At 43.2% G+C, this 13,170-nt stretch overlaps 1 protein-coding gene across 1 annotated transcript; it reads right to left on the reverse strand.

Annotated features, from left to right (window-relative positions):
• Positions 1–1,523: 1,523 nt before the first annotated feature.
• Positions 1,524–12,266, reverse strand: LOC129339781 (olfactory receptor 4E1-like). Its single transcript, XM_054994364.1, has 3 exons — positions 11,338–12,266; positions 7,123–7,172; positions 1,524–2,482 (listed from the first exon to the last, which is right to left on the reverse strand). The coding sequence occupies exons 1-3, from the start codon at positions 12,093–12,095 to the stop codon at positions 1,524–1,526; spliced, it is 1,767 nt and encodes a 588-aa protein (XP_054850339.1). The 5' UTR covers positions 12,096–12,266.
• Positions 12,267–13,170: the final 904 nt, after the last annotated feature.

Genomic DNA, 13,170 nt, shown 5'->3' on the forward strand with positions numbered 1-13,170 from the left:
GCACAGATTGGACACTTGTCAGCTTCCCTCAAGTTTTGATGGGAAATGTAGGCAGCTTGGTGGAATGTTGAACAAGTGACAGTTGAAAAGTCCATTGGACAGCAGTCGGAGAGCCAAGCTGCAAGACCAGGATGCCTACATTTCCCATCAAAACTTGAGGGAAGCTGACAAGTGTCCAATCTGTGCCTTTTGTCACTTGTGGTTCTGCTCTAAGGTCTCTAGGATGAGGTGCACAGTGATGAGGTCATCATCATGCACCAGCACCTAAGGGCTTCTGGGTATGGCTTGTGTTTCCCAGAAATCCAATCTAAATCCATTTTGGACCAGAATACACTCTGGAAGCAATGGAGTATTGAACACATAATGCTGCCTTATACAAGCCCTATTCAGATGTAACAGTGAATGCACGTACATCTCTTTGTAAGAAAGGATCAACACACCTTCACATTACAAATGAAACCCAGGATCACCAAGCCCTGGATCAATGTGGGGTTTGAATCACATGTTGCCAGGTCCAGGTTGGGAAATTCCTGGAAATTTGGGGGTGGAGCCTGGAGAGGGTGGGGTTTGGAGGGGGCTTAGTGGGGTATAATTCCATAGAGTTCATCCTTCAGAGCATCCATTTTCTTCAGGGGAACTGGTCTCTGTGGCCTGGAGATCAGTTGTAATTCTGGGATATCTCCAGCTACCACCTGGAGGCTGGCAACTCAGGTGTACATGTGTTGAATGTAACATGAGAATGACTCAACACGTATCAAGAGAAATCAAGTGTACACTGTACCGAGACTATATGTGTCCATTGTAACATGTGAACAGGGTTCCTGAATCAGACTATTGGTCCATCAAGGTTAGTACTGTCTACATAGTTCGGCTGTGTCTTTCCAGGGTCTCAGGTAGAGCTCTTTCCCATCACCTACTACCTTATTCCTCCCACTGGAGATATGGGGGATTGAACCTGGGGACTTCTGCTCTGAGATGTATCTGATCCAAGCTCAACACAGGATTATGGTGTGTTCTGGAACCCAGAACTTGCTTAGCTTGCTTCCCTGTAGTTGAAATGGGCCCATTCCAGGACTTTGCAGCTGATATCTGAAATACCAAGAGAAGAGAGTATCACAGTATCAATATCAGTACTAGAGAAATAGCCATGGAAATGAACTAAACGCCAAAATAAGAAGTGATTTATTCTGATATACTTGAATTGATGAGCACTTGCACTTTAAAGGTTTGAGAGTCTCTGATTGTGCATCAGATATACTGTTTGCCTATTTATGTCCGCAAGTGGCCAGTTTTGCCCCAGGTTTTGAAACAAAGATCTTGCATTTCTTAATAAGAATTACATGAAGAATAGACCTCTGATATTTAAATAAGAATTACAGACTGAGCAATAAGTTTCATTAACTGTCTTAGGTGTATTCTTATTTTGGCATTTAGTTTGTTTTAATGGCTATTTCTCTAGTACTGATGTCTGAAATACAACAGCTCCACACTTTTGTAAATGCAATTTTTTATTCCTCCTCCTGTTACTGCCCCTTTTCTCCTGAAGTGACCTGTCGCCCTCGTAGTTTGTTCAGAGCACTGATCATGTCCTCATTACGGAGCGTGTAAATGACAGGGTTGAGTAGGGGAGTGACAGCCGTGAAGAAAATAGAAACCACCTTGTCTGCTGCCAGGCTCTTGGCTGGCCTGAGGTAGATGAAGATGCAATGCCCCAGGAAGAAGGTCACCACTGTCAGGTGAGCAGCACAAGTGGACAGAGCCTTCCGCCGTCCCTCAGAGAAGCGGTTCCTCAAGGAGATGAGGATGACCACATAGGAGATCACCAGAACTACAAAGCAGACAACTGAGATAAGCCCTGAATTGGAGACTATGAGGACTTCAAAGACATAAGTGTCGGCACAGGCCAGTTTGATGACCAAGGGCACGTCGCAGAAGAAGTTGTCGATGTCGTTGGGGCCACAGTAAGGCAGGTTGAGCGTCAAAGCGGTCAGAGCGATGGAATGGAGCAACCCACCCAACCACATGGCCACCGCCAACTGGAGGCAGACCCGGCGGCTCATGATGGTTGCGTAATGGAGAGGATTGCATATGGCGGCATAGCGGTCATACGCCATGATGGTGAGGAGGAAGATCTCGGTGCAGGCAAAGAGGTGCAGGAAGAACATCTGGGCTATACATTCTCCGAAAGAGATGGTCTTGGTCTCTGTTAGGAAGTCGGCGAGCATCTTGGGCATGACGACTGAGGAATGGCAAACATCAATGAAGGAGAGGTTGCTGAGGAAAAAGTACATCGGGGAGTGGAGATGATGGTCGTAGACGATAGTGGCGACAATAAGAATGTTGCCTATGAGGATCGATGTGTAGATGACGATGAAGAAAGCAAAGAGCGCCAGTTCAACGTTGTGGTTCGTGGTAAGTCCTGAAAGGATGAACTCTTTCACGGTGGTGTCATTTCCAGGTATCATGCTGGCCCGCGCTGAAGCTGGAAAGAACAAAGGACAAGGGAGTTGCCACGATGGTCTCAGAAATATCTAAACTACTTTGCCCCAATCATCTGGTTTTAAATAAACCAACAGTAAGCGCTGATGATTTCAGCTGGACCTTCTCCCCACGTTCTTTTTGCTATCCCTCATGCCCCCTCCCCAAGCTGAGCTGAGATGACTTCCAGTATCACAGATCAGGGGAGGGAAAAATATTGTTTAGAGAGGTGATGTTATGGGGGAAGAGTTCTACTATCCCCTCCATGAGATTGATTGATTGGTTATTTATTTAAAACATTTCTATGCCAGCTATGTAGCTGGAAATTAAGAAAAATCAAGAATAGTTAACATGGTTATAGATCAATTATAAAACTAAGATCTTAAAAATGTTGAATATAAAATATAGAATGTTGAGTATAAAATTTTGGGTATAAGTAATTAAGGAGAGGGAGAGGAGTAATATTATGAAATTTAGCTGTGTCATATTTTTGTTGTAGCTTAAATCTGTTATTCTGTATTCTGTTCAAGATCCTTTATGTACTTTCTATTGTCTTTTTTGTCTTTAAATAAAGTTATACTTTAATTTTTTTTTTTAAAAAAGTCTATGCCGCCCTTCCACCCAAATAGGGTCGCCAAAGTGGGCAACATCAAAACATTAAAACATTTCAACATTACAATGACATTGAAAATAAAGTATATATAAAACAGGGATGTGAAATGGTATGGTGTAGTCCAAACTGGTCAGACTTCAGAAGCTAAGCAGGGTCAGTTCTTGGATGGGGGACCACCAAGGAAGACTCTACGTAAGAAGGCAATGGTTGATTCCTTTCCTGACGTCACCAAGAAGGTGGCTAAGTTTCTCCATTCTGCTTTGAAGTTGTGTTAAAGGATATCATGGAAATAAGCTATAAATATGTTTATGTATTTGTAATGCAGTATTCTTTTAACTTTGGGGTTTTTTTTGGAAGTGGATAACTTGAATTGCTGCTATATGGCCATAAAGTCTAACTTGAACTTGAACTTGAAAGAAGGCAATGGCAAATCTCCCCTGCTTCTCACTTGCCTTGAAAATCCCTTGCTGGGGTCACCATAAGTCGGTTGTGACTTGACATACATACATATATATATAAAATAATTCAACAACAACAACAGTGTTTATTTACTTGTTTTCTAGACAGATTAGTGCCTTACCCAGAGCGGTGAACAAGTTAGTGTTGTTATTATCCCCACAATACAGCTGGGGAACTGGGGCTGAGAGCAAGGGCTTACCCAAGGCCACTTACTGAGCTCATGGCAGTAGTGGGATTCAAACCAGTAGACTGCTGATTCGCAGCCAAACTTTACCACTGTGCTACATAAATAAACATAACAGAAAACCAAGAGAGGAAGGCCAAAGACAGTTACTGGGGGAAGTCTACTCACTGGCAGAAGATAACAACAGAGGGAGAGAGACAAATATACCTGAGGAGGGAGTTCCAAAGTTTTGGGGCCATGACTGAGAAGGCCCTTTCTTGGGTCACCACCACCCATCCAGCCTTTGATGGTGGGGGCAGCTGAAGCAGGGCATCCAAAGATGACTGGAGAGGATGGGTAGGTTCATGTAGGTAAATGTGGTCCTAAAGATTGAGTCAGTTCTATGTTTAAAGGCAGAATTGCCAGTGCCAGGACTTCTTCCTTATGCCTGAGACTCAGTGTGGAATAGCTTCATTTGAGTCTGCCATGTTGGTCTGCAGTAGCTCCATAAAGACCAACAAGATTTTTAGGGTATAAGCTCTCAAGGGCCAGGCTCCTCATCTGATAAAGTATCTGACAAAGGGAGTCTGACATTTGAAAGCTTATATCCTGGAAATCTTGTTGGCCTTTGAGGTTCTACTGGACTCAAACTTTGTTCTTCTTCTACAGACCAACATGGCTACCCACCTGAAACTATCTTCATGGAAGGCACCAAATTCATCTGCATAGGATGAAAATACATCAACCTCACAAAAAAACCTTGTGGAATAGCATGACTTAGGTTAGGATTTTGGAGATGGGCTCAAATTCCCACCCTGACATGAACCTCTCTAGGAGACCTTTGGAAGTCACCGTCTCTGAAGCCCTTTTCAAATTTATAGTGAACACTTGTACAATCTGTGTGTAGTGTAGATTTGATTTTTCTTTTTATGTGCATTGAGTAATCCTCATGTTACATTCAATGCATGTACAACGTGATATAAATCCCACATTTATCCAGGCACTAGTCCTGATTTCTATTGCAAAGTGAATGTACAATTCTTGACTAATCCAAACTAATTTTTGTGGGGGGAGAACATCTAGATTTGTGTGGAACTAGGGGACATCCTTATTGATGTTATCATAATCGGTTGGATGTAGAATTACATTTCTGCAAATGGTAGCTCCTTCCTCCGAAGCAAAGAGCAAGGGAGACTAGAGCTGGCAGGACATGTCTTTTGTCTGAAGCAAGGCTCTGGCACTGGAGGAAAGAATCTTGCATAACAGGAAAACTCCACTGCTAGTGGAATGAGAACACTGGATCCAGCCAACACATTATTGTCATTAATATACCATTGGTGTGCATGGTGTGCTACGTGGATTTATAGGAAAAAATGGACAGGTCTCTTCTCCAAGAATCTTACAGTCTAAAGATAAATAATGGGGAAAGCAACTGAGGGGAGGGAGGAGGGAATGTGGAAAATGCAATTTGTTGTTGTTTAATAACTTATCGTTTGATACTACCAAAGTAATGCAGCAGTTAGAGTGCTGCATCAGGAAAACCCATGTTGAAATCTCCTCTTTGCTTTGAAACTCACCGGGTGGCCTTGGGCCAGTCATCTCTTAGAATATCCTAACCTACCTCATAGGGTTGTTGTGGGGATAACACTGGGGAAGGGAGTACATGTTACCCAGGGCTCCTTAGAGGAAGGGCAGAATAATTATATTAATGATAAATTTGAATCTGTTCCCTGAATAATCAGGAAGAGCTTTATAGTTGCCCACAAGGACATTAATTGATAAGTCAAACCGATAATTAACTGGGCATATGGAGATCTTACACATACACTATTGTGCACTTCACACATGCTGAACAAATATGAAAGATGGCAAGTGTTCTAAGAACAGCAACAACTTGTGCTAAAAGGACTGAAATTCTGCCCCAAGGGGTCCTGAATTTGGTGGTTGTGACTAAGCCACACATCTCTTGGCTGTTCTCGCATATTTTACTTCTGCAAATGATGGGAAGGTAAATTCGACGCAAGGCTTTGCAGTTCAGTTGCCTGACTTCTCCACAAGCACATGGGGCGATTTCGAATTTCTCCAGTTTTGACCTCCCCTTCACCATTTGATTTTGCTTTTCCCTTGTGCAAATTAACCCCATAACTCTTTAGTTTGGTGTGATTTTCTGCATCCTCATATCCATTCCCTCCACACAACATGTATGCATTTCCCAGCATTATCTCTAAATCACCATTATACATTATAGGTCTATTAAATGTTCAAATGGAGGTCTATGTATAAATACTATACCAAATGCATATAAAACCCCTAAAATAAAACATGCATGCACAGTATGTACAATCTCCAAAATCATCAGCGGGAAAAACAGGGGAGAACAGAACCGCTGATGAAAACATATATGAATCATGAACTTTCATCTAAACATATAGAGCTTAGACAATAGTAAAAAATCCAGAAGCACCTTTAAGACTAACCAGCTTTATTGAGCCATAAGCTTTCGAGAACCACAGCTCTCTGTGATGCATCTGACAAAGAGAGCTGTGGTTCTCGAAAGTTTATGCCTCAATAAAGTTGGTTAGTCTTAAAGGTGCTACTGGACTTTTTACTATTTTGCAACTAAACACTAGAGCTAGAGCTTAGACAGTGATGCTTGAGGCCCCATATCCACTTTATGCAGTTTTGATGTACGAAGATGCACAGCCTTGGGTAGAAAAACAAATAATACATCAATTTCCAAAGATACTGTCCCTTTAAGGAGGTCTCGCCTATGCCAGTCCTAAATTCACAGTTACAGTTGATTCATTTCATTAATTATAATTCATTCATTTAAGAAGACCCCAATCTTCCCTCCTCCAGAGGAATGAATAAAACTTACGTTTCTTGTTGTGGCTGGTGATATCCTGGACAGAGTTATCTCTGGATCAACACCTTGTGCTCAGTTTCAAAAATAAAAATGTGCTGTCTCAAAAAAAACTTTAGATTTCTGCTTAAGGGATTGAAAAAGATCCGTGCTTTAGTGTATTTTTTTTCCTGTTCAGAATCTGCACATGATAACTTCAGTTGTCCTAACTGAAGTGGTTGATTCCACTGGTGGAAAAAGTTCCAAATATCAATTTTTTCCTTTTCCTAGCTCTGAACTAACCCTTAATGCAAAGTCAGATAAATTCTGACATTTTTCATTTTTTGTGAAAAATTGCAATCAAAAAGGATTCTAACTCTAGGCTTTCTTTCTAGGTTTACTTCTGAAACAATGAGGAGTCCTACAAACTCATTTAAAAATAAAAATCTACAAAGGAAAATCTAACCTATACAAAGCAGTTACATTTTGCACTGTCCCTTCTGGCTACAGGCACAGAACATGCCCATGTCCTTGTATATATATCCTTCAGCAATAATTCATCATTACTTGGGATGAAGAAGGGAAGTTTGACGCTATAAGGATTGCAAGTTGTAGAGCTGTCAATTAAGCCACAAGGGAAGTTGCTCAGGCGCTTCAAAAGTTTTGGAAATGCTAAAGTTAGGACTAGAGTTAACAAGCCCTCGCAGGCTTTGAGTTCCTGCGCTGCAACTGCTGCTTCCGAATGAGAACAGCATGCAAGTACCCATTGCACAACATCCAATATAACTCTAGTTACATCCAGTAGTTATGGACCTAGATCTCATTGAGGTGATAAATGTGCAACTGCATTGTATCACTATTTCAGGCAGCAGGTCTGCTCCTCAAATACAAAAGTCATGTGCCGGAAAAAACTCACGTGCTGGGGAAGGGGTTCTAGCTCACCTTCCTCTCTGCTAGTTTTCTACATTCAGGGAATTGTTTTTTTCATGGAGAAACATTCAGCCGTGTCAGCCCACTCCTGTAGCCTGAAGTAGCATCTGCAACCTCCTGGTGGGGGTCTGGAGACTTCCTGGACTATTCATTTTATTTTATTAGATTTATATCCCGCCCTCCCAGCGAACAGGCTCAGGGCGGCTAACATCAACGAAACATCAATAAATACAGTCTTAATCTTTGTAAATAGTTAGTGTTAATCAAGACTTTTTTTCTGGGAAAAGAGGTGGTGGAACTCAGTGGGCTGCCCTCGGTGAAAATAGTCACATGGCTGGTGGCCCCGCCCCCTGATCTCCAGACAGAGGGGAGTTGAGATTGTCCTCCGCGCCGCTCAGCGGCACGGAGGGCAATAGCAACTCCCCTCTGTCTGGAGATCAGGGGGCGGGGCCACCAGCCATGTGACCATTTCCAAGAGGTTCCGGAAATCCGTTCCCCCGCGTTCCCCCTGAAAAAAAGCCCTGGTGTTAATAGTTCTGTTTACTCAAATTTTATCTTTTCCCCTCTTTTACATGTATATTCTGTACTACCATTTATTAATAATAAAATAAATACAGTCTTAAAAACACATGCAAAAGTTATCGCCAATCACAGTAATTCAATTCCAGGCATTGTTAAAAAGGGGATATGCCTCCAATAACTTTCTCCTTTGTTTTTCTGTTATGTTTGTTTGGTGTTATTAAATTACAATAAAATAAGCTGAAATTCTGCAGGGTTGGTTGTGGAATGGTACCAGAGCAGGACGGAAAACAGGGCATGGCAGTAAGGAAAAAAGATGGAAAAGGGGACGGATACCGGTCCTCAGCCAAAGGTCTGGCGGAACATCACTATCTTACAGGCCTCATGGAACGACAACAGATCCTGCAGGGCCTGAGTCTCCAATGGGAGTGCGTTCCACCAGTATTACAACTTATCTCCAGACTGCTGTAGCATAACAGTTAAATGGTGGGTTTGAAATCAGCATTCTGTTGGTTCGAATCCTACTACGGCCATGAGCTCAGCAGGTGGCCTCGGGTAAGCCATTCCTCTCAGCCCCAGCTCTCCAGATGTATTGTGGCGTAATAACACTGGCCTTGATTGGCACTTCGGGTGGGGCACTAATCTGTCTAGAAGAGCGGTATATATGCACAGTTTTTATTATTTGTTATTAATTTCCCTGGAGAAAATGGTTGCTTTGGAGAGTGGAGAGGTCCCTCACCTTTCCCTAAACTCAGTCTTCCCCAGGTTCCACTTCCAAAACTCCAGGAATTTCCCAACCTGTAGTTGGCAACCCTAGCCTGAACTGGTATAGACTGGACATGGATTTTGGACCTTCTGCTCCTATGGCTACTGCCTGTTCCCTCAGGTCATTTTCGGAGAACCTGCTTCAGATTCCAGTTTCTGACATTAAGCAGGAGAGGAATGGGGACAGGGCATTTTCAGTGGTGGAACCCCATTTGTGGAACACCCTCCCTTAAAACACTCATGTTGTCAACTTTGCTTTCTTTCATATGCCATATTTGGCCAGGTTGATACTGTTAATCTGTTTCATCAATGCTCCCATCTGCACATTTATCAGTTTAATTTTATAACGGGGTTTGTAAGTTGTGGATTTTGCTTACTTTTAAGGTGGTTTTATCTGCTTGCAAGGCACACAGAGGGCTGTTTCTGAATGGAAAGATGGGTTGTAAGCACCATTTCAGTGAGAACTAGCCAGTGGCCTGGTTCACACATGCCAAGTAGTGACACATTTCTCTGCTCTTGATTTAGTGCACATCGGGTGGGTGACAGCTGAATCTCTCTACCCTGATTCTACACTTTCCTCTAAGAAGATTCTCCCAAGAATCCTGTGGGACAGGCCAAGCTGACAGCAGGTGACTGGCCCAAGGCTACAAGGCAAATTTAATGGCTGAATGTGGATTTTAATTCCAGTCTTCCAGGTCTTATACCCTCACTTTAACTACTGCATCACTTCAAAAAATAAACAACAACATTCAATTTATATACTGCCTTTCAGGGCAACTTAATGCCACACTCAGAGTGGTGTACAAAGTGTGCTATTATTATCCTCATGACAATCACCCTGTGAGGTGGGTGGTGCTGAGAGAGCTCTGAGAGAGATGACTGACCCAAGGTCGCCCAGCTGGCTTCAAGCAGAGGAGTGGGGAAACAAACCTGGCTCTCCAGATTAGAGTCCTGCTGCTCTTAACCACTACACCAAACTGAGCTGCATTGAATGCTCTGAATTGGTTCTGTTGAAGAGTGCTGCGTATGAAATTCTGTCTATGGTGGTATGACTTTAATAGCCCATTCACACATGCTATTCATCACTTGATGGTGCCTTGGAAACTGAGTGAATCTTCATGTGGTGAACCAAATCATAGACAGGGTTGTGTGAATGGCATTAAAAAAAATCACCAAGGTAAGCCCAAGATCTACAATATGTACACCTTAGATAAAGTTAGAAAATTTACATTGATTTGCATATTTTACCGAATGCTGCTGATCAGAGAGAGAGAGAGAGAGAGAGAGAGAGAGAGAGAGAGAGAGAGAGAGAGAGAGAGAGAGAGAGAGAGAGAGAGATTTACCTTAAAGGAACAATGAAATCCCTTCCAATGTCTCAAGCTATTGCAGAAATTTCATTAGCTAGCTAGCCCAGGAGAGCCTGATCTCATCAGATCTCAGATGCTAAGCAGGGCGCACCTTGGTTAGTAATTGGATGGGAGACCTCCAGTGAAGACCAGGGTTGCAGGGGCAGGCAATGGCAAACTACCTCTGTTAGTCTCTTGCCATGTAAAGCCCACCAGGAGTTGCCATACATCGGCTCTGACTTGAGAGCAGGGTTTCCTTTCTCCTCCACCCAACACACTCCTCCAACAGATGGACTCCAGTCTACGTAGATTACTAGATTTTTGCACTGCAACCCCCTTCCCACCCCACATGCAACAACCAGGAGATAAAAAGTGCTACACACAAGATAAAGTACAAGGGACATTTATATAAAAGTGTACAAGTTTGTTTTCTACATATTTATTCATTTTCATTTGTTAGGCACATTTATGTCACCAGCAAAGTCTTCAGATTTTGGTAAGGACTGTGCAGAGAAGGCAAAGAGTCACTCAGAGAGGAACTGAGCCCCCAACCAACAATTCTTTACAATATCACACCCGCAAATCAGATGTGTGGCATGGTGGACTTCGACAATGCCAGCCACCAATAGGTAGAGATTAGCTTATTGTCAGCTTCACTACCCGCTCCAATAGAAGAGAGGCACCCCAAGAGGACTGTACCATCTGTCCTTGGGTAGATGTGGCAATCTTGATCGAACTTGGGTTGCCATGTAGGCTGAACTCAGATGGTGGTTTCAGAAGGTTTGATTCTGCCCAGTTTATTTTGTGAATAAAGAATTAGTCCAAGAGGGACATAAAACTTACTTTTAAGGAAAGAGAACAAACATTGCTTTGCCATAGGAGGAGCATGTAGAAGTCTCATAGCCTTGGCGAAGATTCAGGGTCCCTCAAGGTTGATTGCTTAGTTCTATTCTCTGTGGGTAAGGGTTGCCAACTCTGAGTTGGGAAATCCTGGAGATTCGGCAGTGGTGGGGTTTGAGGAAGGGTGGCAGCTCAGCAGGGATGTAATGCCTTCCAAAAGCCGCCATTTTCTCCAGGGGAACGATCTTTGTAGACTGGAGATCAGCTGTAATTCTGGAAGGTCACCAGGCTTGGCAACCGTACGGTGGGTTCATTGTGGTCCACTTTCATCACGCGCCCTTCTCTCTTCTCTCAGTATTTCATTGTACAGAAAGACATTCACTTCTTCTCCACATTCACCTTCTGACCAACCAGCTTATTGAGTGCCCGCTTCATATCCTCGTTCCTCAGTGTGTAGATAATGGGGTTGAGCAATGGGGTCACGGCTGTGAAAAAGACTGATACGACCTTATCTTCCTTGAAGCTGGTGGAGGGGCGGGAGTAAATGAAAATGCAGTGCCCCAGGAAGAGAGTCACCACTGTGAGGTGCGCTGCACATGTGGAGAGTGCCTTGCGCCGGCCTTCAGCAAAACGGTTGCGAAGGGAGACCAATATGACACCGTAAGAGACCACCAAGACCACAAAGCAGACCACAGAGATCAGCCCTGAGTTGGAAACAATAAGGACCTCGATGATGTAAGTGTCGGTACATGCTAGCCTGATGACTGGAGGAACATCGCAGAAGAAGTTATCTACCTCCTGGGGGCCACAGAAGGGTAGTTTGAGGGTCATGCCTATCAAGGCGAGGGAGTGTACCGTGCCACCTAGCCAGATAGTTCCTGCCAACAACCCACAGACTTTGTGGTTCATGACTGTGAGGTAATGCATAGGATTGCAGATGGCCACGTAGCGGTCGTAGGCCATGACGGTGAGAAGGAAGATCTCGGTGCAGGCAAAAAGGTGAAGGAAGAACATCTGGGCCACACAGCCTCCAAACGAGATGGTCTTTTCAGTGGACAGGAAGTCAGCCAGCATCTTGGGCACAGTAACTGTGGAGTGACAGATGTCAATGAAAGAGAGGTTGCTCAGGAAGAAGTACATGGGTGTGTGGAGGGCATGGTCATGCACAATAGTCACCACGATGAGGAAATTGCCAGCCAAAGTCAGCACATAGAGCACCAGGAAGATAACAAAGAGTACCAGCTCTGTCTCAGGGTCCCTCGAGAGGCCCACCAGTATGAACTCAGTCACTGAGGTGTGGTTTTGTGCCACTGCAGTCCAATTTGGGTTCACCTGTTCTTCCATTTCTGTTCTGGAAGAAAGAGAAACGAATACTTAAAATAGCCTTGGAGATTGCCAATGAGAAGATGAAAATAACAGAAAATCAAGGAAATAATAGAAAATTACATATGTGCAGGACTGTAGAGGTATATCCCTGCTCATCAAAAACATGGAATAGATTTCCTTAAAGGGGACAAGACTGAGCTCTTCTCTGTCCCCTAACAGCAGAATTCTAACTTTTTTCTTGGAACAGCAAGAAATCGGGCTGATCTGAATATTCAGGGGAAAAGATATAATGCAGTCTCGATACGACTATCATTTCAGAATGCATATGGAAGATCCCATTTTGAATGTTCCCACACCTCAGTCCAAAACTCACTGCCTAGGCAAAAGTTAGCTTGTCATTTTTATGCTTGTCTTCCCCTAATGTGATCATTTTCCATGGGCAAGGAGTTTTTGATCTAAAGAAACATTGAAATATTTAATCTACTATCTCTATTCTGAATTGAGTTCATTTGAAATGTGATGTTGGAGGAGACTTTTACCATTGACCACTGAAAAGACAAACCAGGGGGTTCTTGATAAAAATCAAGCCTGAATACTCCCTAGAAGCTAAAATGACTACTTAACTGAGGCTATCATACTTTGGTCACATCATGAGAAGGCAAGACTCTCTGGAAAAGACAATTCGAAAGGCTGAAGGCTTGAGGAAAAGAGGACGATCCAACATGAGATGGATTGCTCCATTAAGGAAGCCACGGCCTTCAGTTTGCAAGAGTTTGTAAGGCTGTTAATTAATTAATTTATTTTTATTTATTTTCGATTTTTATTCTGCCTTCCCCACATTTCCAGCAGGCTCAGGGCGGATTACAAGACACATAAAAGTTAAAATATA

This window comes from Eublepharis macularius, chromosome 12 (assembly GCF_028583425.1).
Source record: "Eublepharis macularius isolate TG4126 chromosome 12, MPM_Emac_v1.0, whole genome shotgun sequence".
NCBI lineage: Eukaryota > Metazoa > Chordata > Lepidosauria > Squamata > Eublepharidae > Eublepharis > Eublepharis macularius.

Bases quoted from the DNA above. Each gene is read 5' to 3' on its own strand.
- LOC129339781 (XM_054994364.1), bottom strand. From the start codon at position 12,095: ATGTACTTCTTCCTGAGCAACCTCTCTTTCATTGACATCTGTCACTCC. The intron at 7,173-11,337 runs GTGAATGTCTTT...CTTAATTGACAG, and splicing joins AAGGTGAATGTGGAGAAGAA to CTCTACAACTTGCAATCCTT. The intron at 2,483-7,122 runs GTAATGATGAAT...TGTTCTTTCCAG, and splicing joins ACTTCCCTTCTTCATCCCAA to CTTCAGCGCGGGCCAGCATG.